At 43.3% G+C, this 27,903-nt stretch overlaps 1 protein-coding gene across 1 annotated transcript in view; it reads left to right on the top strand.

Moving 5' to 3' along the window:
• The window catches only part of ARSB (arylsulfatase B), a 161,265-nt gene extending 138,371 nt beyond the window's left edge, over positions 1-22,894 (top strand). Inside the window, exons 7-8 of the mRNA XM_081505962.1 lie at positions 21,166-21,288; positions 22,431-22,894. Of these exons, the coding sequence (XP_081362088.1) occupies positions 21,166-21,288; positions 22,431-22,696 (389 nt within the window). The 3' untranslated portion in view covers positions 22,697-22,894. The remainder of the gene's footprint in view (positions 1-21,165; positions 21,289-22,430) is intronic.
• Positions 22,895-27,903: the final 5,009 nt, after the last annotated feature.

Raw genomic sequence — 27,903 nt, 5'->3', positions numbered from 1 at the left:
TCCTAAGAAACCATGTCTGTGTGGCGTTCTCACAAAACCTGGCAGCCAAGGTTGAGACTCCCCCACTAGTGATCTCTGGCCAGGAGATAAGGGAACATTTCAGAGAAAATCAGTCATTCAACAAAATATTTATGGGGCTTTTACTGAGCTGATTCCTAGGAATTTTAGAGGAACTTGATGATCTAGTCCCTGCCAAGGGGTGTTGATTTTACAGGAGATTCGGCAGCCGTGGGGACCGCTGCTGTGAGCAGAGAGCCCTGTGAGTGAGCCAGGAGGTGGGAGGCAGGCTGACAACTCCAGCCAACACCGTGGGGACAGCAGGTCACACCCACAGGGCCATCAGCACCTGTGAAAGGAGGAACTGCCTGCTTAGCCTCCTCTCCAGGGTCCGCTCTGAAAGCACTTGGGTAATTACCATTTCCACCACTGCCTTGGGTGGTTGGTTTCAGTGTATTAATTATCCGCTGTGTCAAGAGCCTTGCGCTGCCCCCTGTGAACTCTGGCTCTTTTTCCTCCAGTGGCTGTGGCACCCTGGGAGTCAGAATCGTTCCTTGGCTTCCCTTTCTTCTGTGTCACTTGAAAATCAGGCAGTTCCCAGCTTTCCTCTCTTCTCTAACTTTGTTGTTGTTGCTCCGTCGCCCAGTCGTGTCTAACTCTCTGTGACCTCATAGACTGCAGCTTGCCAGGCTTCCCTGTCTTTCACCATCTCCCGGACCTTGCTCAAACTCATGTCCATCACTTTGGTGAAGCCATCCAACCATCTCATCCTCTGTAATCCCCTTCTCCTCCCGCCTTCAATCTTTCCCAGCATCAGAGTCTTTTCCAATGAGTCAGCTCTTTGCCAAAGTATTGGAGTTTCAGCTTCAACATCAGTTCTTCCAATGAACACCCAGGGCTGATCTCCTTTAGAATGGACTGGTTGGATCTCCTTGCAGTCCAAGGGACTCTCAAGAGTCTTCTCCAACACCACAGTTCAAAAGCATCAATTTTTTGGTGCTCAGTCTTCTTTATGGCTCCTCTCTAACTTACTTTCTACTTTTTGCCCTTGGAGAAGTTTATACAATTACATCAACAAAATTCTCTAACCTCAGTGGCAGGTGGGTTTGGAGGGGGTGTCAAGGCAAGGAGAAAAATGCAGTTGTTTGGAAATAAATCCACCTGAGCTGGAGTGAAACAGTCTTTTTCTTTCCATTTCACAGTTTGGTCAGATCTGCAAGAGCACTGACTAATCCCCAGAGAGAATCTCTCCCCTGTGTTTGTTTCTTTCGGCAGGAGTCTAATTCTGCATGTATCTTAGGTGATACATGTGGTTTCTTAGTTTCTCCTTGAAACTAAGGGGATTTTCTTTTCTATTCTCAAAATGTTAATGGCTAAAGAGTCTTAGAGCTATTCAGGTACTCTTCTTATACCCTTGGCTCACCAGGATGGCCACCGCTCTGCCGGTGGCCTTGAAGTGTGGGGTAAGGCTACTGAAATGAGCAGCAGGCCCTTTGCTAGATCCAGAGCTCCTGACCTGCAGGGAGTAACACTGCAGCACAGTTCCTAGTACCTAGGAGATGCTCAATCAATAATCATTGGAAGGAACAAAACCAGTTCCTGATATGGAACCAGGTTGAGAATAAATATTCAATAAGTATTTGTTGAACTATGAATAAATTACCGTGTTTCATGGAGGAAGAATTCCATCTTCATAGAGCTTGCCTTGTTTGAACCTCCAAAAGGACTCAGGCTCAATAAACTAGGAAAACAGCCACAGGCAGGGAAGCAGATGGCTGATCCAAGCCCTCCAGCCGAGAAGACTAGCACTGTTTCTGTGGGCACTTGGATGCCCTGACTGCACAGAAGCTTGCAGGAGTAGAACAGGCCTGAGGTAGCGAGTGGGGTGCAAATGCGAGGGATTCCTCTGCCCCCTTTGACATTTTTCACAGCAGCACATGCTTTGCTGTGCCAGGCCCCAGCTTCAGTAGATTGAAGAGTCTAGTAATGATCACGGGAGGCAGGGGTATGTGTGGAGAGCACTCTAGTAGCAAATATTTCTTTTGCAAGAGCCCAGTAAGCTGTTGGCTTTCTCTCAAGTGTTCAAAGGCTACCAGAGGACTGACAAGCCAATTTAATCCTATTAACACAAGAAGCGTCCCCAGTGCAAAGGGAAATACATGACAGAGGAGTGTCAGTTTCTCCTTGAGAGAGCCAGATGGGGAGGGGAAAGCTGCCTTCCAGGTTCCAGGGCGCCTGCCCTGTGTTCTTCCAAGACAAGCTCTTATCTCATCTGGGTAAGTACTTGTTTCACTCTCAGGATAGCAAACACATCCAAATAAGGATGTAATGCATCCTCATGTGTGCAAAACAGCCCTCCTTCTCTTTGACCATTCAGGAGGAAAGATCCTGGAGTTAGCATCTTAGGAGATACCAATTCACTGAAATCCATCACAAGAGCCTCACGAGACACCCTTAGATGGAGCAGTAGGACCGCAGGTTCATCCTGGCCACAAATTCCCTCTCAGCTATCAGTGCAGACAGAAGAGACTGAATGCTTTTAGTTTGGCCTAAATGCTGCTGCTGCTGCTGCTAAGTCGCTTCAGTCATGTCCAACTCTGTGCGACCGCATAGATGGCAGCCCACCAGGCTTCACCGTCCCTGGGATTCTCCAGGCAAGAACACTGGAGTGGGTTGCTATTTCCTTCTCCAGTGCATGAAAGTGAAAAGTGAAAGTGAAGTCGCTTAGTCACGTCCGACTCTTCGCGACCTCATGGACTGCAGCCTACCAGGCTCCTCCGTCCATGGGATTTTTGAGGCAAGAGTACTGGAGTGGGGTGCCATTGCAGAGCTGGGTATTGGAGCAGCAGCTCCCACCTCAGACACCAACTAGCTAGGGCAGGGAGCTTAACTTCTACCCCTCATCTCCGCAAAGGAGGAGCTCAGGGTCGATGATGTCTAAGGCACAGAGGGAGCTCTAACATGCTCTATTCAATAGCATTGGGTTGGCCAAAAAGTTCATTTGGGTTTTTTCTGTAACATCTTAATGGAAAAACACGAACAAGCTTTTTGGCCAGCCCAATTCTTATCTCCTTAATTATCCTAGTGTCATTTCTCTACACCTTATTCTTTGGCAGATGTCAGATCAAGGCACAGATGCTGTCCCTGCATGTGTATTTCCCACAGTCAAGTCTTGGCTGCTGCCCTCTGTCCATCTGTCCCTACTTAGCTCTCTCTAAGTCTAACCACCCCTGGGAGCTCCAGCTCAGTCACTTATTCCATAACATGTATCAGCTACACAGAGCTCAGTGCTTGTTACAGTGCCCTGGCAAACAAAATAGTTATGGTCCCTGCCTTTGTTTGAATCTTCTACTCTTAGAGGAAGACAAAGAAACAAAGTTATAGACGGTTACAAATCGTCATGTGTATTATGATGAAAAATGAATAGGGCTTGACCTACTTTCATTTCAGAGGTGGAAAAAGACTGCCCTGAGGAAGTAGTATTTGATCTGAGACACCTAGAATGGGAGTTGGAGAAGGAAATGGCAACCTACTCCAGTATTCTTGCCTGGAGAATCCCAGGGACGGAGGAGCCTGGTGGGCTGCCGTCTATGGGGTTGCACAGAGTTGGACACGCCTGAAGCAATTTAGCAGCAGCAGCAGAATGGGAGTTATCCAGGCTGAGTTGTAGAAAACAGAAAGAGTTGTGCTCTAGGATGAAAGAAGAACAGATACAAAGACACCTACAACCGGGAAGGGCCATCCAGAGGAACAGAGCTCAGTGTACCCAAAGTGCTGAAAGACACCAGTGTGACTGGAACTTACTGACAAGAGGAGTGGCTAAGACCAGAGAAGGGATGGACTCACTAAGATAATGCTGGCATGGAGCACAAACCAAACTCTGTGATAATCTAAGCATTTCTCATTTGTGCAGAGTACCAAGTGGGTACTCCTGAGCAATAGACAGTTCTCTCCCCAACAATGTTTCAGGGACCACGGCTCCTTCTACCTTTGGTTTTGCCATTTTAAATGTGTGGCCCAGGCCAGCATGCTTGTCTCCATGGAAGGTTGTGCATAAGAGGGTTTTCTGGGCCCAGTCCTGCCTGGGGGTTGTGCTCCCACCCTGTCCACAGTCCACTGGCACCCAGCGAGCTTCAAGGAGGCCAGGCAGCGTGGAGGATTTGTGATCCCAGAATGAGGCACAGCAGATTGTGCAGGCCCCGTGGGCCACGTTGCAGAATGTAAGCGCTATTCCTCAAGCTCCTGTGATACATCCATCATCACGTCTAAACCTACATGTCTAAACCTCATTCATCATCCTCCTCAAAAAGCAGCCTCTCCTCCCAGTCTTTGCTGCTTCTTTCAGCGATGCCATTGCAGACCTCAGAGTCCTTTTCCCCGCTCTGTTGTCTGTAGACTTTCCTTCTGCCTCCCAGGCCTGGACTGTTTCAGTACTACTTGCCCAGCAAGGCCCTTTGATTAGGTTCTTCGGCTCTGCGGTGGGATGTTAATTTACACATCTGCAATGTGAAGTAGTTCCTCCCTGTGACTGTTATTCCTGGCTGAGATGTGTTTGCAGTGTCCAGTCATCTGGAAAGCTTCATAATTAGGTCATCATGAGAGTGGAGATGAATCTTTCTAAAATATGCCTTTCCTGCCTGCTCAAAATAATGTTTCCAGCTTCCAGTTACCTGCTGGAAAAAAAGATCTAACTTCTATAGTTTAGGGGAGCTAAATTAACCTATCCTCTTCAAACTGGTCATATTCTAGACCCCCTCCAGCCAGCCAAAGTGTCCAACTATCCTCCAAAAAAATTTTTTCTCAGATGCTCCATATTTCCTTGATTCTGCATCCATGCCCTCAGGCAGGATAGATATTTCATAGATACTGACGTCCTATGACTTGAGGGTCACCAGCCTTCATCAGAGACAGATGCAGTAACCAAGTTAAAGTGGACACATAAGAATCACCACCAGTGAGTGCTTTCTGAGAATCAGAACTATCCTCTAGAGTCAGGCAGACTTAGTGAATTCCCATCTCATACAATTCCTCCCTGCTTGGGACATCCTCTTCCCGCCCACCCACCTCTCCGAATCCTACCAATTATTCAGGGCCAGCACTCATGCCCAAGTCTCACCTTCTCTAGGAAGCCTTCATTTACCCCACTAACTAGAAAATAAGCTTTCTGTCTTTGGAGTCCTGCAACACTGCCCAAAGTCCCTTACACAGTGGCTTGCAAATACGAGGTACTTGATTAATAATTATTTACATTATATCTTACCACTCCTTTGGCAATTTTTCATGTTTTCTCTTCTACTGACACTTATCCTTCCAGTTCATACTGAACTTCTGGAGTAGAGCTGCTTTCCTCAATATCTAAAACAGTACCTGGCACATCCTCAAAAACAGAGTTAAGTAATTAATGCTTTTCTATAATTCCTATAACACATAATTACTTCAGCATACCAGATGCCCAGAACATTCTTTTTGATTTCTTGTTGTTGTGGTCATTGTTGCTGTTGTCTGAATATATGATCCCTTCTAAAATGTAGAGCCTTTAGCCAGTTAAGGCAGAGTACAAGGTGAGTATTCACGAACAATAGCTCTCTTCCCAGTGCTGTTTCAGGGACCACAGCTCCTTCCATCTTTGGTTCTGCTATTTTAAATGAGCAGCCAAGACCACCATGCTTGTCTGCATGCAAGGTTTACACAAGAGGTTTTCTGGGCCCAGGCCTGCTTGGGAGTTGTGGGAAGTCCAGGCCCAAAGGGAGATCTTTGGGCAAAACATTTGAAGGGGAGCCATGCTTGCCAGTGCTCCCTAGCCATCTGTGGGGAGCTTGCTACTTTGTTTCTTTCACCCAGTCAGGAGGCCAACTCTGGGTTTGTCATGAAGGATTCAGTTATAAACATTCCCGTTTTCCTATTTACAATACATTTTTCCCCCAAGAAAGAGGTTGCAGGGAGTAGTGGCATTGCCTGAGGTCTGTCTTTTAAATATTTATTTATTTTGTGGTTTCAAAATAGTTGCATCATGCAACTATTTAGTTGCATCTATTTGCAATTATTTAGTTGCATCATGCAGGGTCTTCCCTTGCAGCAGGTGTGGACCACTAGTTGCAGTGCGTGGGCTCCAGAGCAAGTGGGCTTCAGGAGTTAAGGCACACAGGCTTAAGATGTGGGATTTTATTTCCCCGAATAGGGAATCAAACACTTGTCCCCTGCATTGCAAGAATTCCTAACCACTGGACCACCAGAGAAATGCCTGGAGGTCTTTTAGATTTTCTACGTTATAAAGATTTTTCACATGAAAAACTGTACAAGAACCAGAAGAAAGCATCAGACCAAAGAACCATACTTGCAGGATCTCCCTGGCTCTGGAGTTTGGTGAAAAATGGAGTAGGTGAAGAAGAAGTGTCAGGTACTGGCACATGATGTTAGAGGGGAGTCCCTCCCACCTGCTTTGGGCTTCAAAATGGCAACCCAGCTGCTGGGAAGAGAGTGAATGTCCAGACTGGACTGGCCAGCCCCGAGTCACACTCTGCCCCTTGGAGAATCATGTGAGGTGCCTGACAGTCCGCATTCTAGGAAACTTTCAGGATTCTGGATGTGACAGTTAATACGGGTTTTCCAGGAGAGGACCAAGGCTTTGGGAATCTCAGGCTGCCCGGCCGGTGGACTCCCATCGTCCAACTGCCAGATTCAAACCAGCATCTGCAGACTCTGAGTGTTTAAGGCAGGTCCTCTCTGGAATCGCACCTTTTCAAGCTGATCTGAAGCATTACTGGGACCTCTTTACCACTCACTCCATTGTCACTAACTCACCTGGAGAGCAAAGACACCCTCTTTGCTGACGGTCTCGGATGTGTTTCCCGTCTTCTGTGGAAAGTGTGCTGTGGATCCTGGTTCCTGTGAGAACCCGATAGTCTCAGAATACAAAACAGCCTTAGTTTCAACTGGGCTGCTGCCAAGAACTCGAGTAGTCTAGAAAGAGTTGTCTCAAATTTTTGCTTTTTTCCCTTTGGCAAGCAGCACCCAGTGGTCCTCATTTCAGTGATTATAGGCTTGTGTAACATGCTAGGGTTTGGGCCACAGAATAGCCATGCTGTGGAGGGCTGTCCTTGGAAGGGCGCCAACCAGCTGCAGTTTTCTGCACTGTAATTGTTGCCCCTGCTGCCCCAGTTTGAGATCCAGGGTCGGGAGGGGCAGCATCACCAGCTGCCCGCGGGCAGCCAGGCCTGCCTGACAGCCGTCACGGATGGATCCCATGGGCAGAGCCCCCTTTCCAAATGAAGGATTAAATTAGCATTATTTCATCTTCATCCAAAAATGTGCTCAGAGCCTAGGTACTCTTTTCTGCACCCCGGAGTATGAACTGTGCAACACAGGAAGAGCCCAGCCTTCAGCAAGGCATCTTGGATCGTGAAGCTTTGGGGTTGGGCTTTCACTAAATGCCATGTTGGGGGCAGGGGAGTCTTTCCTTCTTTCATCCCTAGCCAGAGAACAGACGGCTGAGCCTCGTTCATGCTCATCATCTTAATCACAGGCTGAAGATGAATATTTTTGGTTAGTTTCCCTCTTTTTTTATATATACACAGTGCCTATTTATAGCTATTTGCTGACAGACTCTACCAATTACTTGAAAAACTTGTATTTAGAGAGAGACAGACTGCAAATATGAGTTCAGTGGATCGCCATGGTTCTGCATTAGATTAGCCCTTTGTGGGGCGGGATCAGCGTGGAGACAGTGGTTGGCACGTGAGCAGTGATGCCGGAGCTGGAAATGACCATCTGTTGTCATGTTCACTGGAGGTTGATTAGAGAAAACTCACACTCTTCTCTGGTTTTTCGTTTGTGTAGCAATTGCATTTCTTTTTTCAAATATTTATTTGCTTATTTGGCTGCGTGTCTTAGCTGTTGCATGAGGGCTCTTTTTAGTTGCAGCCCAGAATTAATGGGCTCTAGTTCCCTGACCAGGGATTGAACCCAGGCTCCCTGCATTGGAGTCTTAGCCATTGGAACACCGGGGAGTCCCTCTTCTCTATTTTATCTTTATTATTACCAGCTCATTGGATCCTCCTGCTACATGTCTTACAGGCTTTATATGTTCTAAACCCAGTGGCAGTGCTGTCTCCACAGCTGTCAGTGACGTCCTATTTGCCAAATCAAGACTCTCCTTCCCTGCCTTCTCATACTTCCCCTCTCTTTGACATGAACCATTTTCTCCATGGAATATTCCCCCTGGATTCTGAGGCATTCTTGTAGCTCAGCTGCTCCTCCTCCATCTTTGGGCTCCTTCCCTTTCTGCCTTGCCTTTCAAACACTGGTTCTCCCCAGGGTTCCATCCCCCACCCCTTTCTCTTCTCAGTCTGTATTTTCTGCCTCTTTTTCTGCAACATGAAGAGGTGGAGATCTGGCACGCAGCTTGGGAGTCCAGGACTCGGCAGTGTGTAGGGCAGTCAGTGGGGAGCTGCCTGAAGAAGCAAGCTCTCTTACAGGCAGGCAGACTCATAGGCTTGCTCAGACTCCCGGCTCTCCTCCTCATGCCAGCTACAGGGCTGAAGAAGGGCAGGGAGGTTCGTGGGAGCAGCTGAGATGTGGTGGAACCAGAGGGAGTACTTCAAGTGTTGTCCATAGAAGAGCGGGGAGAAATAAGCTGAACCTGTTTTGATGGTCAAGGCGAGAAATAGGAGATGGATGTCAAATTCCCTACCTCCAAACGCAGGATTGCAGCGTGATTAGAAGGGCAACGTGTGAGGCAAGGAGGTTGGGCTCCAGTTATGTGGTCCCTGGGTTAGAGACACAGGGAATTGGACAGACAGAAGAACCTCTGGGTAAGAGATGAGACTGTGGAGTCTAGCATACCCAGGGAAATGTTAAACATTGAGCTTGAGGAAGGAAAACATTGAAGAGATGAACAGAGAAAGGAGAAAAAAACAAAAGAAGTTGCAAAATAAAATAACATCAGGTAGGAATGATAACTAACTCCGATGGAGCAGTTTCTCTGTGCCAGGAACCCTGGGGCATGTACCTTGCAGGCATTTTTTTAATTTAGAAATGGAAGAGGAGGAAGATGCCACAGGGAGAAGAAAATTTCAAGCCACTCCCTATCCCTGAAACATCGTTGTCACTTTTTCTTTACTGTCACGTCGTCCTGTCCTTAGAGCCCAGCTGAGAAAGCACCTCCTTTCAGCATCTTCCCAGGCAGCTAGCATCTCCTTTGGAATCACCCAATACTTTGTGCATTTTATTCACTCAGTCAGCAAATGTTCATCCCACTATTTTAGAATTTCTGCTTTTTTAACAAAAGTATTTTATTATTACCTGCTGGACTCCATTTTTCTTTTTCATGCTGAAGATTTAGTAATGAGCACATAGAGTGGTCAACAAAGAAATATTTGTTTAATAGGCAAATGAGTGATTAGTATAAAATAGGATGCTTATTTAAGATCCGTTTGAACCCACATATAAGCAGATCTCTGATCAACCCATTTGCGATATAAATTGCTTAATTTACTATGACAGCCAAGGTGAGGGATTCCCTGAATGGTGGTTTTCTATGGCTTTGTTTACACTGCTCAATTGACACTTCAGGTTAATGTCAGACAGACAGCAACCAACTGTTGAAGTTCCCTGTAATGCAGGCACATTCTCTGAATACTTACTATGCACGATTCAATAATGATTAACACTTGAACTGTGTCTAGGCTGAGCAAGCCACATCAAACCCTTTTTTCCCTAGGACTTTTATAATATCAAATATGGACTGAATGAGTAGGTGTCAGAGAAACTGACTTTGTAAACCAAAAATCATAAACCTAGATCCACTTGAAATATGTCATGTGGAGTGCATATATAAAAATTATGAGCATTTTGATTTTTCCCTCGTAGGTAATAAATAACATCTGTAATATTCCTCCTCACCTTTTTCTGATTAGCTTTATGTCTGGCGTACTTTCCCCAACACTCCTGTTTCATGTTGTAAAGATTTCACCAGGGAGAGACAGGATTCTAAATAAGTAGTGTGGGTGTAACAGTAAACTTGCAGCAATCAGGGTTAAGTCCAGGGATAAGCGACAGGATGAATTTGGTGAGGAATTTTTTTTTAATATTTACTCGTTTATTTATTTGGCTATGTCGGGTCTTAGTTGCTACACACGGGGTCTTTGTCGCATCATTCAGGATCTTTTGTTTGGGCCCATGGGCTCAGTTGCCCTGTGGCGTGTGGGATCTTAGTTCCCAGACCATGGATCAAACTGACATCGCCTGCATCGCAAGGCAGATTAGTAACCTCTGGACCACCAGGGAAGCCCCCTTGCTGAGGAATTTTTCATGGTGGTTAGGCCTCCCTATTTTTCCCTTCTCTGGGTATGTACCAGCAGGGCTCCATGAGCCCCAAGGGGTGGGGGTGGCTCCGAAGGGCAAAGGACATGTGACCCACCGAATCCCAGACCCACAAACTAGCTCCACCATCCCTCAGTGCCAACATGCTCCCCAGGTGCCGAGCCCCCTCACCCTTAGCACCTGTGCCCACGTGATGCATGTAACAGAATGCTCTGGGCTGCTGCCTTCTACCCTGGGAATCCATGGACAGTGAAGCCAGGTGGAGATTGGACAGCTCTCCTTTTTTGCTATTTTATACGATGGACAGCTATACAGTGTTTGTTTGGAGGGAAGAGCTATGTAAGACCATAACAGGTGTAATAGATGCTGCTTGCTGGAGATGATGATTGCAGGTCACTGAAGGCTGGGCAGCCCATGTTGGCAGGTTGGGCCAGGCAAGAGACCAAGGCTGAGCTCTGCTGGGTTCAGGGAGGAGAGCTCAGTGCTAAGGTGACTGCAGGGGTCAGGTGACCCCAGTACAGAGCCAAAATTGGGAATTCCTGTTTTATCTCACTCTTATTTTCACAATTTTGCCCACAATTTTGCTCCAGTTTAGCATATAAGATTTAGGTGACGTTGCCACATCTTTTTAGCATAATTTTTGTTCTCTTTCTTCATTCATTCCTATACTCATTCACTTTTAAACCACTTAATTTGGATATGATTGATATACAAAAAGCTGTACATATTTATTGTATACAATTTCTTGGCTTTTGAAATAAGTATACATCCATCAAACCAGTGCCACAGTTTATGCCATAAATTATCCATCACCTCCAAATGTTTCCTCCCACCTCCTTTGTTTATTATCATTTTGTGTGTGTGTATGTGTGATAAGAACGCTTGACATAAGATTCCACCTTTTTAGCAAATATGTAAGTACACAACACAGTGTTGTTAAGTGTGTACACCATGGTGTACAATAGATCTCTAGGACTTAACTTGCGTAACTGACATTTTGTACCCTTTGACTAATACCTCACAATTTCCCCTCCCCTTTTCTTTGCTGTGTGTGCTGAGCTGCTCAATTGTGTCCAACTCTTTGCAGCCCCGTGGACTGTAGCCCACCAGCCTCCTCTGTCCATGGTGGTCTCCAGGCAAGAATATTGGAGTGGGTTGCCATGCCCTCCTCTAGGGGCTGCTCCCAACCCAGGGATCAAACCCAGGTCTCCCGCATTCCAGGTGGATTCTTTACCAGGGAAGGCCACCAGAGTAGCCCCACCCCCCTTCTTTATACCTGTCTAATAATACCTTGTTCCAGCTGATTTAGATCTCTCAGTCATTACAGAGTTGGGTAATTGATCACACCTTGATTTTGATGGCTATCTATGGACGGCCGCAGGTTTGACTTGAACTGAAATGCTTTCTTTGAGTTGGTCAGTCAGTTTGGTCTGTGTACCCAGCTTTGTGGCAAGTGCTGTGGGAGTTTAGGAAGCATGTAACTGGGACTTTCGTACTTACACTTACCGCCGATAGGATCTCATGTCATCCTCATAGTCATCCTGTGAGGCAGGCATTATTTTTATCCTCATTTGACATACTTGGAAACTGGAAGTCAGGGTGGTTAAATGATTTAACAAGATAATAGGAAGAGATTACTCTAAAGGCCACTGAAATGCGCAGTGGTTTCCCCAAGTCCCTTTTCGGAACTAGAGAGGAATGGCAGGGGGGTGCTGCTGCATTTCTGAAAGCTCGGTCCGTCCATCCCAGCTTTCGAGCCAGGAGGGCCGTCTCTATGACTGTTAGGAGCTTTCCCCCCATATTTCTGAAAATTAAGTAAAGCGCCAGCTCAGAGTGTGGGTGTTCCAACCAGTATTTTTCAGGAATTATTTTTAGAGAAAACCTTCTATCTTTAGATCCAGAATGATGTTTAAAAATCAACTCAAGACAACAATGAGCACATTGGCATCTGGACATGTAAGTCTTTACCATGCAGTGAGATGGGAGGCAGCCTTGGCCTGAGCCTGCAGTTTTCAAGACAAGTAAAACTGTGAGCAGACTGGTGCTTTGATCCACATGTGTGCCCCACATGTCCCTCCACACGTAGCCTGAATGCACTATGATCTGGGCAGAGGTGCAGGCAGCAGGTGGTGGGACTCAGACTGACTAGCCCAACAAAGACCTTAGCGACTTGAGCTTCACCTTGAGTTCAGGATTCCCTGAACTTCTCTTGGATTGAAGAAATGATCGGCCAATCAAATGTTTAATGTAAGTAAAACTTTAGTGTAATAAACTTCAAGAGAGTAACCTGACTCACATAACAAACTGACTCCCAGAACAAGCCCTTTCAAGACCCTTTAAGCACCAAAGGTGAAGGTAGTTGTTGCAGAGTACATCATGTGAAATGCCAGGCTGGATGAATCACAAGCTGGAATCAAGATTCGATCAGGAGAAGTATCAGCATCTCAGATAATGCAGATGATACCACTCCAATGGCAGAAAGTGAAGAAGAACTGAAGAGCCTCTTGATGAGGGTCAAAGAGGAGAGTGAAACAGCTGGCTTGAAATTCATCATTAAAAAACTGAGATCATGGCATCTGGTCCCATCACTTTATGGAAAATAGAAGGGGAAGAAGTGGAAGCAGTGGCATATTTTATTTTCTTGGGCTCCAAAATCACTGTGGACTGTGACTACAGCCACGAAATTAAAAGACACTTGTTCTTTGGAAGAAAAATTACGGCAAACCTAGATAGTGTATTAAAAGGCAGAGCCATCACTTTGCTGACAAAGGTCCACATAGTCAAAGCTATAGTTTTTCCAGTAGTCACATATGGGTGTGAGAGTTGGACCATAAAGAAGGCTGAGTGCTGAAGAATTGATGCTTTCAAATTATGCTGCTAGAGAAGACTCTTGAGAGCCCTTGAACTACAAGGAGATCAAACCAATCAAACCTAAAGGAAATCAACTTTGAATATTTCACTGGAATGAAATTTTAAACTGATCTTATGAATTATAAAACAAACAAAGAAAAAACAAATAGAGTTCAGTGGAAATAAATGGCAGGCCACGCAACAGGGCAGAAAAGAAAATAAACCCTCAAAGTGACAAATCAATGCTTCCAACATAAATGCTTTTCTCTCCAGTCCTGTTCAAATTCTGGAACGTGAATTGAAGAACAAATAAGTCTTCTCCAAATGCCGACCAGAGAAATAATTAGATTTGTTTCATTTTTTTTTGTGAGTGTGTGTGTGGCTTTTTTTTTTTTTCAGATATAGTAATGAATTTACTTTCCTCTTCTTTGTAAAGTCTTGAGTATAGCAGTACATAAAAGAAAAAACTTATATTAAACTGATAATAGCTAGCATTCAGTGACCTTTATTACCAGACATTATTACTTATTTCATAGAGTTACTGCAAGAATTAAATGATTTAATATACATAGAACACCTACCACTATAGTTTATATTTTACAGTAGTAAATGCTTCTAAGTATTAGCTGTTATTATCTTTCAATGTTGATAGTGTTGGCAATAGACCACACACTATGCTAAGCACTTTGCTGTTGTTCTACTAATTTTGTTGATAGTAAACCGAGCCAAGGGATGTTAAGAAAGTTGCCCAAGATTTCACAATGACATTTATTGTGCACTTACTATGTGCTAGACATACTGCTGATAAACATTTCCGATGCATCATCACATGTAGGCCACACAACTGGTCTGTGAAATAAATTATATTATCCTGGTTTTACAAATGAGGAGAGCCTAAGGTCACGTAGCCAGTGAGCAATGGAGCAGATATCCGAATGCAAGCAATCTGGTTCCCAGAGTGTGTGCTGAGGACGGCTGTGTACCGTTATCTTCTGGGAGAGAGATATCAGGGACTCACTTCCATCCCCAGGCCCCTTCCTTTTGTCCTATTAGCATTCCCAGCAGTGCTTTCCTGCAGAGTTACAGGGTTGCCTCTTCCTAGGCCCTGTTCTGCAACCACAGTTTATCCATTCTACAGAAGTTACAGAGAGAGAGAGACCCAGACAACCCCTCTCGGCTATGCACTGATGTTGGGACACCTAGCAACCTGCCTAGTTTTCTCTAGGAATGAAAACTTTGTTTTCTTTTTTAAGATTTTTTTTTTTTTTTATGTAGACCATTCTTAAAGTGTTGATTGAATTTGATATAACATTGCTTCTGTTTTCTGTTTTGGTGTTTTGGCTGCAAGGCATATGGAATCTTAGCTCCCCCACGAGGAATTAAACCTGCATTGGAAGGCTAAGTCTTAACCACTAGACCGCCAGGGAAGTCCCAGAAACTTTTTCTACGAAATTTCCATTTCTGATTTTCAAGTCAGCTACTAACATAACTTAATATAACATTTTATTTAAGTCTTGTATAGTTAGAAGTCTCAAAGGTTATATATCAAAATGTTAACAGCAGCTAATAAATGTACAGATAATTTTAATTTTCCTGTTCATAGATTTTTGTGTTTTCCAGCTTATATAAATTACATAGTCAGAAAAAATATATTTTATAAAAATACAATCGAAGACTAGATGGTTGTTTCCCAAGAGTCAGGAGGATGGGTTGTACAGCCGAGAGAGCAAGATTGCCTTCCATGAACCCCAGGCAGCATCCCCAGTGGTCCAGGCAGCCCCCAGTCCCTTCCCAGTTCGGTGACTCTGTCATCTGTGATGATTAGTGTCTTTCAAATTATCTTAGCCACAGACTCTTTTTTTCAAACAAAAATATACAGAAACACAATATATTTAGAAATATATATTATGGATTCTTCTTTAAGGGTTAAACTGTGCTGATAGAAATGGAGATAGAACCCTGGATCCTCACCCGTTAACCCACCATCCCATCTAAAAGCAACTCCCAAGGTGCGTCTGGAACCCCTCTGGCTCTGGAAAACACACTTCTCCACTGAACCTGTCGGTCCACCTCATTCTGGAAACTTGAACTCCTTTAGATTTCCAGAGGTTGCTCAGACATGGAGCTCTGTCTGTTTACTATATATTAAGCAAGATAGTGACTTTCTTCATGTGCTCTAAATTTTTCTACTGATCTCCTTCTTTACATCCAAAATCAATACACAAGACTAATCCATCTTATAATTGAGTATTCCTGTCTGACCGGAATGATGTATCATCTCAGAGGTGGCTTTCAGCTCGGAAGGGAAAGAGAAAGATGTGTTTGTTTACACTTCTCTCTGAACTCCCTCGTTTCTACCCAGAGGTTAACAAATCCAATGCCCTTTTCTCATCCATCAAGCTGATGGATGGAAGAGTTAGCACTTCTGCATCGTGGTCTGAAGCCTTCTGCTCTCTTGACTTCTGCGTTGTCCTGTTGAACTGGTTTTCTTCCTCATGTTATTTTCTTCTTCTCTGCCTCATTTGCTGACAGTTTTCCTTTGGCGCTAGTTTCTGTCTGTGGGCTTCTGCTGTCCTCTTGCTTCACTCTCTAGGCAGCTAATCCATTTCCAGGGCTCAGTGGTCACTGCATTCTGGATAGTGCTGGAATCAGTATGTGCCTTCAGTCTCTTACAGGGTCCAGTGTCTTTGCGCCGTGTGTAGTCGATATCTCTCCCTTGAGTTCACAATAACTTTTCAAAGTCAACATGCCTAACTCTAAGATCATATGATCACCACTGTTTCCTGCTCTAAAATCTCTATTCTGCCCATGTCAGTAGTTTCTTTATCATGAAACTTGAAACCTTGGAATTTTATCTTTTATACTCTATAGTCACCAAAAGTCTTTTTATTTTACCTTCAAAACTTCTCTTAGATGTGTCTTTGCTCATCACTTCATGTCATAGAATTTAAGAACACAATGCTTTCTTATCACTTAGTTGTTAATAAATAAATATTTTCTGAATCTGGGCTTCCCTGGTGTCTCAGGTGGTAAAGAATCTGCCTGCAGTGCAGGAGACCCGAGTTCCATTCCTGGGTCAGAAAGATCCCCTGGAGAGGGAAATGGCAACCCAGTGCTCTTGCCTGGAGAATTCCGTGGACAGAGGAGCCGGCAGGCTACAGTCCATGGAGTCGCAGAGAGTCAGATAGGACTGTGCGACTCACTTTCACTTTTACTTTTCAAATCTGGATCTAGTCCAGCTGTGTCAGAAAAATTCTGCAAGTCATTAACATTCTAAGAAATCTCTGCTTCTTGTCTTTTGTTTCAGCAGTGTATTTAATACACTCGATTTAATAATGAAGACACCAATTTAATAATTCAATACTTCTACATATATAGACACAAAAAGCCTCAACAAAATACTAGCAAGTAGAATTCAGCAACATATAAAGAGGATTATACAACATGACCAAGTGGGTTCATCCCAGGAATGTAATGATAGTTTAACAGCTAAAATCAATTAATGTAATATAGCATACCAATAGACTAGAGAACAAAAAATAGTTAGTAATCTCAGATGCAGAAAAGAACTTTCATCAAATGTCATACTTTTTCTGGATAGAAACACTCAAACTGTGAATAAAAGGGGACCTTACTCAATTTGATAGAGCATCTACAAAAAAAAAAAACCAACCTATAGCTAGCATCCTACTGAATGGTGAAAGATTGAATATTTTATCCTAAGTCAGGAATAAGACAAGGATGTAGGCTTTCACCATTTGTTTTGGCATTAAATTGAGATTCTAACAGGGCAATTGGGTAAGAAAAAGAAATAAGGTATTCAAATTGACATGGGAGAAGTAACACTATGCATATTTGTAAATGACATGAGATTGTATTTAAAAAATCCCAAGGAGTCAACTAAAAAACTGTTAGAACTAATAAACAGGTTCTACAAGGTTGCACAATAGAAGAGCAATGTACACCAATCAGCTGTATTTCTATACAGTAGCAATAAACAAATCAAACATGAAATTAAGAAAATAGTTCATTTGCAATAGCATTGGAAAGAATGAAATACTTAGGAGTAAATTTAAGGAAAGAAGTACAAAAGCTATATTCTGAAAACTGTAAAGCACTTAAAGAAGACCTAAATAAATGAAAAGATATCCCATGTTCATGGATTAGAATATATTAAGATGGCAATAATCCCCAAATTGATTTATGAGTTTAATACACTGCCTAAGAAAATCCCAGATGACTCTTGGCAGATTGTTGATTAAACTGATCCTCAAATTCATTAAAAAAAAAAATTCAAGAGACTCAGAATAACCAAATCAATATTGGAGGAAAAAACAAAAACATTGAACTACTCATACTTCCTGATTTCAAAACTTACTACAAATAATTACAATAATCAAGATACTGACTGAAGAATGTAGACATAAAGATAAGTGGAATAGAATTGAGAGTCAGGAAATAAACTCTTACATTTACAGTCCACTGATTTTCAACAAGAATGTCAAAAGCATTAATTAGGGAAATAATAGTCTCTTGACCAAGTGGTGCTGACACAACGGATATCCACGTGCAAAAGAATGAAACTGAACCCCTACCTCTCACCACATATAAATATAATTCAAAGTGAATCAAAGATCTAAACAGAAGTACTAAACTGTAAACTCTTAAAAGAGAATATAGATGTAAATCGTCATGACCTTGGATGAAGCAATGATTTCCTAGATATGACACCAAAGCATAAGCAGTACAGTAGAAATTAGGTAAATTAAGATTAATTAAAATGTAAACCTTTTGTGCCTCAAAAAACACCGTCAAGAAAGTGAAAAAGACAATCCATAGAATGGGAGACAATATTTGCACCTGATGAGGGACTTGTACCTGGAATATATGAAGAACTCTTACAACTAAATAATGAAAGGATCTGAATATACTTTTCCCCAAAAAAGAGGATATACAAAGGGCCAACAAGCACATGAAAAGATGCTCAACATTATTAGTCATCAGGGAGATGCAAATCCAAACCATAATGAGATAAAACATCATACCCAATAGGCTGTAACAAAAGACAGGCAGTAATAAGTGTTGACAAATATATGGACAAATTGAAACCCTCATACACTGTCAGAGGGAAATAACATGGTGGATATGGTTTCACGCAACCTCAGATCCTATAGTATTGTAGTATTTACTCTTGAAAAAAAAAATCTGGGTAAAAGTGGACCCATGCATTTAAACCCATATTGTGAAGGGTCAATGCTAATAGCAAAAATAAATAAATAAGTAAAATAACCTAAATTCCTATTAAAGGGGAATGCATAAATAAAATGTGCTGTTTTATGTAGTGAAATAGGAAATAATTAAAAGGAATAAACATACATATACATATATACATAATCTCTGAGCTCTAAAAAACACAGTAGTGGATTAAAAAGTCAAGTTGCAAAATTCATACATGTTGCATAACACATACACGTACATTTCTAAAGTATAGACCTACCATGCATTATTCCTTGACACATGCATCTGTTACTGTATCTTTAAATGGCTAAAAGATGCCCTGAAGTCGTGATAGCCGCAGCCACTTGGGTAATGGGTGAAGAGACTGGGACTGAAGATGGACAAAAGGGGAATGTCCCTTCATCTTCTTTGTACTACTTCTCTAATTAAAAGAAAAAAGCAGATATGACAAAATGTTAATATTTATTCATTCTGAGTGACAGCTCACAGGGTATTCATTATATTATTCTTTGTACTTTGCTTTTTGTTTAATTTCTCCCAATGAATAAAACTTAAGTTGAGATAACAGCATCTTTCCTCATTTACTCTTAGACTTATTTATTGTTTAGGTATTTTATGTTCCTGTTTGTTTTAAAAGTAAATGTATATAAATATAAGTATAGCTGAGATAGCTAAATTTCCTTCCTTTGTTTATGTTCACAAAGCGTACTCATTTTATTTAACATTCTTTGCTATCAAAATGTGGTTTTTATATACAAACTTGTGAGCAGTAAATTATGAGGGCTCACAGTTCTACCACAGTCTGTATGTTAAGAATGTACTTCCTATGGTGTGTGTGTGTGTGTGTGTGTGTGTGTGTGTGTGTGTGTGTGTGTGTTCAGTCGTGTCCAACTCATTGCGACCCCTGGACTGTACTGCCAGGCTTCTCTGTCCATGGAATTTACAGTCAAGTAGACATCCTCACACACCTCGATTGCTAGAAGCATCCATTTGTATTGAAGCCAACATAGCCACGAGCAGAGAAACAAGAAGTCCAAAAGATTTCCTCTTTGGTGCTGATGATTTTTGGTGCTGATTGTTAAGACTGAAGGTCTGCACCCACCGATGTTTCTTGGCTCAGTCTGCAGTGCACCTCTCCAGTGTCACTGCCACAGGACTGACAAAAGGATGGGACTCTCTGCCTTTTCCACCCGTGACAGTGCTTCCCGCGTTAAACCACGTACAGCACGCACAGAAGGCCCGCTCAGGCAGGGTGAGGGTCCTCTCACAGTCCTTTATCACAGAAAGGTGATGCTGGGCAGATGGTGGCAAGGGCGCCTTTACAGACACATCACCCACTACAGCTCTTAGGCATCGGAAGGGGATTCTGGCAAACTTTGGAGGTGCACCCCAGGTAATTGCTGTGACCATATTTGAAAAGTAACAGATAAATGTGGATTTAAAGCAGACTAATAATTACACAGTTAAGTGCTAAGGTGAGATGTTTAAACATGCACAGGTAAGAGAGGGGGGGACCTCCATACCTTACCTTGGGGATTCATCAGGGTCTTCAACTGGAGTAGAACTCAGGTCTCTGTCGCTGCAGCTTATTTGCTCCTCCCAACAAGCAGGAGCAGGAGGAAATCTAAAAGAAGGAACTGAGCATGCTCAATTTGGACCCTTTTGTCTGTCTAATTTTGGAGCCAGCCTGTCCCCGGGATATATGTCAATACACAAGGGCCAGTTATTAGCACGGCCTCCCTGCCACAGATCTGAAGCTGTGTTCTTTTCAACCAGCTTTATCAGTAACAAAAGCCATATGTTTAGCTCCATGCATCTGGCCTCTTACCCCTCAATTGGTTCCAAACTCAAGAGGGAAAGAGGGAGCAGGTACTATCAAGTGTCCCCCTCCCCCGCCACAACCTGATGATCAATTAATATAAAACCTCACGAGTACAAATTAATATAATCCATGATATCAATGGGATGCTGTATAGGTGGCGCAGTGATAAAGAATCCGCCTGTCAATGCAGGAGACACAGGAGATGCTGGTTCAATCCCTAGGTTGGGAAGATCCCCTGGAGAAGGAAATGGCAACCCACTCCAGTATTCTTGCCTGGAGAATCCCATGGGCAGAGGAGCCTGGCGGGCTACAGTCCATGGGGTCACAAGGAGTCTGACATCACTGAGCACGCATGAGCACATGACATCAACCAATAATATATATATACCAGAATGATCTTATCTGAATAGTTAACTGAGCATTGCTTACTTACTTTTAGATTTCATAAGTGTGGTTAAAAAAATAACGTATGATTTATCATGGCGTGCTTAAATAACCTGAGACAGACTCCATTAAGATGTACATTTTATAATGTATCATATTATCTACATAGGTATACAAGTGTACACAGATTTATTTAACTCAATCATGTAATAGCAAAAACAAAAGGTACCCCCAAAACAACCCTGCATTCTGTCACAGTACACAGGTCTGCAAATGGCCATCTGTACATTGGCAGAACACAGTGGTTTTAAGGTTGAATTAGTGTTCTAATCTCTTTGGGATTTCCTTTATATTTGTGGTGGTTTGTGACTGATGTTTCATGTAACTTGAGCTCTCTGTTTATATTTAATAGAAGATTCATTCCTGTGGCAGCATACACGTTTACGCTTCAGTGTTGAATAAAAGCTACTGTTCTGCAGGAGGGATATAAAACGTTGATTTATAATGACACGTTCCAATAACAGTGATCTAATTCTTCCAAACTCTCTCCCCAGGTCCTGGGAACAGCATGGCTCCGGCCAAGGATGATTCTTCCCTTCTGGAATATTCAGCCTTCAACACATCTATCCATGCTGCTGTTAGACACCAGAACTGGAAACTGCTCACGGGCTACCCAGGTAGAAGGCTTAGCGTCTCCCACCAGAACAGCTGGGAAGATTTTCCAAAGAATAGCTGCCTTTTGCAGAACACCATCTCTGGACTGCTGAGTGAAAGGGAGGAGTGTAATCTCACCCTACATTTTTAAAAATTAGGAATTAATTGTTGAGGTGGTGCTGAGGCAGGGGGAGGCTTCCCAGGTGGCACTCGTGGTAAAGAACCCGCCTGCCAGTGCAGAAGATGTAAGAGACACGGATTCAATCCCTGGGTTGGGAAGATCCCTTGGAGGAGGGCATGGAAACCCACTCCAGTATTCTTGCCTGGAGAATCCCATGGACAGAGAAGCCTAGCGGGCTACAGTCCATGGGGTCACAAAGAGTCAGACACAACTGAAGTGACCTAGCACACATGCATGTAGAGGTGGGGGGAGGGTGAGAGGAAGAAACACAGCTCTAGGGCTTCATGGAAAATAAGGGTTTCAGATACGCGTGGCCGGCAAGCACGATACGTCTAGCTAGCAAAGACAGTCTCTGAAAGTGACATCTTCAACCAAGGGTATAGTGGGGGAAAGGTGTTGCTTCCCCTGAACACATCCTCTAGAGGTGACATCTTTTAAATATTTTTATGGTATGTGGTTTGATGGTTAAGACTGTGATGCAATTAAGCAGTGTTTATAATGAGGCCGTTTTTGATGTTTGCAGCAAGACAGTCCTTCATTGTTTTAGACTGTCCCGTATGTTGTAAGACATTTTAGCATCCCTGGCCCATGACTACTAAATGACAGTAGTACCCACCCCAAGCACCTCCCCCAAGTTCACTGTGACAATTAAAAATAACCCTGCTACACACACATATACACACATACGCATGCACACACATACACACTTGTGCATACACACACCTGCACAACACACACACACGCACACACATGCATGCTCCTTCCTGGAAGCCCCAGCCCCACTGTGAAGCAGTGAGACATGTTTAGTTAAAGCACCAGAAGTCAGAGTCTGAGACAAATCTAGACACAGCATCAAGGGCCACGTTCTTTTTAATGTGTCCATACCCACAACCTGGCTCAACCTTATCCCCTAGACTCCTTCCTTGAAGATAGATCCTACCTACAATGCTTCTCCTCCAATAAACTGTTGTATTTCTTTGCCAGGCTGTGGTCACTGGTTTCCCCCACCATCTCAGTATAATGTTTCTGTGATACCCTCATCGGACTCACCAGCCAAGACCCTCTGGCTCTTTGACATTGACCAGGACCCCGAAGAAAGGCATGACCTGTCAAGAGAATATCCCCACATCGTCAAGAAACTCCTTTCCCGTCTGGAGTTCTACCAGAAACACTCAGTGCCAGTATACTTCCCAGCACAAGACCCCCGCTGTGATCCCAAGGCCACTGGGGCCTGGGGCCCCTGGATGTAGGATTTTAGGCAGCCTGGAGGGCAGCTTGAAAGCCTCTCTGTTTGCAAGTTGGACTCCAGGCCTTTATTCATGTGATTCTTGTCTCATTTGTTCTCCCAGCCTGGGTTCCCCTGGCCCTGCTCTTGCTCCTAAACCACACTGAGTTGTCTAATTTCAACCCCTAGTGCAATTGAGGTGCTGATAAAATCTGAACACTGATGCTGTTGGCTGGGGTATGTGTCCAGAGGAGAGGGTAACTGGGTTCACCCTCCCTTTCCTGAGCTGCGGGATTGCTGGGAACTTGACTTAAAAGAGGAAGTTACTGAGTCTTGGAGGCTGGAGCAGCTGGTTCTTTTTGCCTCACAAGTCAGATGTCAGATTTCCCTCTGCAATAGCCGGGTTTTATTGGAGTGACTCACGTTTCTTGTAACAAATGAAAGGGTTAGACAGTCGTTAATGGTTCTGTTGGCCACGGGTTCTCCCTGCCTGTGAGAGATCCTGTTCAGGCATCCCCTGTGAATAACCTGCCTTGGTTCACTCCTCGCTCATGCATCTCATCACTCACCTCATCCCTCATCCTGTCATGGAGCATAAGGCTCATTTCATTATTAACATGAGTTTGGCAATACGCCTACTCCTTAGTTTTGGGCTTTACGATTAAGAAATGTGTTTTTATCCCCCGGTTTTCCCCAACCATTGCTTATCTTGTCTGGACTGCCAGCTACCCCCACGCCCTTTGTGGTTCTTTTTCTGCCTTTCTTCTGATTCAGGCATCCTGCGCCTGGGAAGGCTGCTTTGCTTCTCCACCATGAGCACCACTGGTCTGTGATACACTGCTGAGGCCTGCCTTCCTTCTGCCCCTGACCCTGAAGCTAGAGCGCTACCTAGAGAGACGGCGAGCCTAGCTCTGTGGGCATGTTCATGGCAGTACTTGGGTCTCTGTCATCTGCTTGGAGATGTTTTTTCCTAGTTGCATGGAATTTATTCTCATGATTGTGGCTAAGTGTCAAAATATATTTAGTTGCACTGCTCTTCCCTAGAAGTGAGGAGAAACCTTGGGAAAGGATAATATTGTCCTGAGATGATGCAAGTAGTAGGCAGTTTGAAAAAGGAAATGGCCAGCATGTGGGATACTGGACCTCAATAACACAGAAGCCATATCCATGTTTTTCTTATTTTCTCAGTTTTACTGCTTGTATTGAGGTTGGGGGAAGAGGATACACAGTTTGATCTACCAGCTCTTTCTCAGCCACACCAATGTCCTACTAACATGAACCAGTCCAGGTGAGCTTCAAAGAGTGTCAAACTCAGGAAAATGTGGCCAAATCTACATACCCTTTTTTTTTGCATTAACTCCACTGTTTCATTCAATGCTTATCTCCAATGCCTGGATCACTGCCTGCTGCATGGAAGGCACTCAGTACACCTTTTTAAAAAATAAGTGAGTGAATGAACAAATGAATAAATGAGGAAGTCTCACACCAGGGAAGATTCTAGTTCAACGAGCTGAGTACTGGCCTGAATATAGATATCTTCCAACCTTCACTTTTCTGTTCTTAAGCTGCCCTCCTGGGGTAGGAGCACAGTCCACATATCTGGGCAGTCTAGGACACCATAGTGAAGTTGTAATATCTTCCAGAGGGAGAAGGGCAAGATATATGCCTGCTGAAGGGACTCTTCTGCCAATAATCCTCAGTTCTCTTCTGCAGAGGACACTGGAAGCTAGAACCACCAAATAATACGATATAGGTCACGGCACAGCCATCCTTCAGTTCCGTAGCAATATCCTCTGGTGACAACTAGTTTGTGTTAAAATACGATGAATGGAAAGAGATGGTGCTAAAACTAATGACACCTGTTACCAGCCTGTCCCCACTCCTGAGCTGGCATGCAGCTGGCCAAAACGCTTCTAACTCTCACTCCCAAGCCTGTGGCAGATATTATGAATAACTGAGCCCAATGTTCCTTCTGGACCCTTCTAACCCAGGGGTGGAGGTACTGTTAATACTAAGGATTGGAGGCCATCACTACATGATACCTGTTTGCTCCTCCTGCCATCCTCCCAAAGGCTGTTCCCAGTCCTAGGTCCTTGATTGCTGTGTACAGTGTGATGTTCTGCACTCGATGGACTCAGAAGGAATTTTAAAGACCGATTTTTTTGGTAAAACTTTTACTTGAGATCTTACGTTCTCCATGATAGAACGTCATTGGATTTTCTTGTTCTGTACAGGAATGTAAACAGATAAACTTCTAGGCTGTCACTGGAAGTATTAATGGTGTTTCTTTCTGATTTGGTTTACCTATGGTTTTGTTTAATTTTCTTTTTACTACCTGATTATTCCAGATGTAGGGGACAAAAAATTAAATTTATCTTTGAAAATGTGTCAGCCGTGAGTATGGGGTTTCCATTTGGGAGATGAAAAGGTTCTGAAACCAGATAGTAGTGATGGTTGTACAACATCATGAATGCACTTAATGCCTCTGAATTGTACTTTAAATGGTTCAAATGATAGATTTTAAGTTGTATAGTTTTTAACCACAATTTCAAAACTGTGTTGGCCTGTTTTGTGTCATGTGAATTTTAACTGAAAAAAGCTATTAAATAAATATAACAAAAAATATCAGAGCTGAAAAAAAAAATGTGTCCATCATTGCCTCCAAAGCCACACAATATCCTATTTTATCCTATAAAATTGGAGGAAGGTCAAGAGAGGGTAGGAGTAAATATAAAGTGATAATAAGGGAGTGTATGAGTTTTCTATTGCTGTATAATAAATTACCCCCAAATTTAACAACTTAAAACAATGAAGATTTGTATGTCCAACATTATATGAGAGTCAGAAGTTTAGGAGTGGTTTTCCTGGGTGGTTTTGGCTCAGGGTCTCTCATGGAATCATATTCAAGCAATTGTCCAGGGTGACATTCCTCTGAGTGGATCACAACAATCTGTGGAAAATTCTTGAAGAGGGGAATACCAGACCACCTTACCTGTCTCCTGAGAAACCTGTATGGAGGTCAAGAAGCAACAGTTAGAACCGGATATGGAACAACAGACTAGTTCAAAATTGGGAAAGGAGTACATCAAGGCTGTATATTGTCCCCCTGCTTATTTAACTTCTATTCATAATACATCATGCAAAATGCCAGGCTGGATGAATCACAAGCTGGAATCAAGATTTCCAGGAGGAATATCAACAAGCTCAGATATGCAGATGACACCACCCTAATGGCAGAAAGCAAAGAGGAACTAAAGAGCCTCTTGATAAAGGTGAAAGAGGAGAGTGAAAAGCTGGCTTAAAACTCAGCATTCAGAAAACTAAGATCATAGCATCCAATCCCATCACTCCATGGCAAGTAGATGGAGGAAAAGTAAAAAAAATGACAGACTTTATTCTCTTGGGTTCCAAAATCACTGCAGATGGTGACTGTAGCCATGAAATTAAAAGACACTTGCTCCTTGGAAGAAAAGCTAGGACAAATCTAGACAGCATATTAAAAAGCAGAGAGGTCACTTTGCTGACAAAGGTCCGTATAGTCAGAGTTATGTTTCTTCCAGTAGTCAGGTATGGATGTGAGAGTTGGATCATATAGAAGACTGAGTGCTGAAAAATTGATGCTTTTGAACTGTGGTCCTGGAGAAGACTCTTGAGAGTCCCTTGGACAGCAAGGAGATCAAACCAATCAATCCTAAAGGATATCAACCCTTTAGGATATTCATTGGAAGGATTGATGCTGAAGCTCCAATACTTTGGCCACCTGATGCAAAAAGTTACTCTGATGCTGGGAAAGATTGAAGACAGGAGGAGAAGCGGATGACAAAGGATGAGATGGTTGGATGGCATCACTGACTCAATGGACATGAATCTGAGCAAGCTTCAGGAGATGGTGAAGGACAGGGAAGTCTGGTGTGCTGCAGTCCGTGGGGTTGTAAAGAGTTGGACATGACTGAGCAACTGAACAACAGTCCTCTGATGGCTTGACTGGGGTTGAGAACCCATTTCCAAGATGACTCACTTACAGGGCTCTTGGCTGGAGGCCTCAGTTCCCTGTGGGCCTTCCCTACTCTGTGGGCTTCTCCATGTAGCAAGCTTCCAGCAGAACCAGAAGTCCAAAGAGAGAAAGAGGGAGCTGCAGTACCTTTTATAACCTGGTCTCCAAAAGCATGCACCGTCTCCTCTATCTTTTTTCACTTCCTTAAAAAAGAGTCACAAAGTCCAACCCATACACAGAGGAGGAGAATTAGGCTCTGCCTCTTAAAAGCAGTGTTAGATTTATGGACAACAGAGGAGAATGGGCACAGGTAGCTTCCTGGGGAAAAAACTGTCTAATCAAGTCCACATGCATTTATCAAATGCTGCTGTTTGAAGAGAAAGAGTAGAAAAAGCATTCAACTTTGCTCTTTTGTGGCAGAATGATCATGGACAACTCATCAAACCTTTTCTGTGCCTCAGTTTTCCCCTGGTGAGATGATGGGTTGGAGTAGATAATCCCTAACTTCTCTTATACCCCTAGTGTCCAGAACAATGCCTGGCACAGAGGAGATGTTCAATAGATGTCAGTTGATTTACTCTCAACTGACTGAATTCTAATGCAAGAGTGAGAAATAAAAGTGCTAAAAATAGCCTGAGCCTGTGCTCAGCCTTTGAGAAAAGAACTAATCTGGGGATGGACGGCAGCTCAGTGTTCTCCTTGTGGGCGAAGGATACTGACCAGCGAGGGAAACCCTGAAACGTTTTGGGAATCAAAAAATTCTCTGTATCTTGATCTAGTGGCCTTTCCATGGGTGTATCCATACATAAAAATTCACTGAGAGGTATGTATGCTTGATGCTCTTTATGGTTTATATGTCACACGTAATGCTCACTACCTACTTACCTCCTAAGTTACCATAATGTACCTGGAACATACAAACATTTGTAAAAAAAAAAAAAATTCTAAATGCTTCGAGGAAATTTACTATTTGAAGAAGACGTTTGTGAATCGTTTTGAAGACACAAATTTAGGATTTTTTATTTACAAAACCTGAATACATCGATTTAGATTGCCTACCCAGGTTTTCCTGAAGTAGTGACACCCCGGTATCAGTGCTGGGGGAGGCAGGTAGAGACCAGGAAATGGCACAAACTGAAGGTGTGGCCTCTGCCCCAAGGGGCTTATCGTTGTATTCTGTAGTACCAAGTTATTTCCAGCTCAACAATTTTTAAGAAAATTCCAGCCAATACTAAATG

Source organism: Giraffa tippelskirchi, chromosome 7 (assembly GCF_054371585.1).
Source record: "Giraffa tippelskirchi isolate mGirTip1 chromosome 7, T2T-mGirTip1v1.2.pri, whole genome shotgun sequence".
NCBI classification, from domain to species: domain Eukaryota; kingdom Metazoa; phylum Chordata; class Mammalia; order Artiodactyla; family Giraffidae; genus Giraffa; species Giraffa tippelskirchi.
Note: the sequence above shows the minus strand (reverse complement) of the source record. Positions and strands in the feature narration are given on the sequence as shown.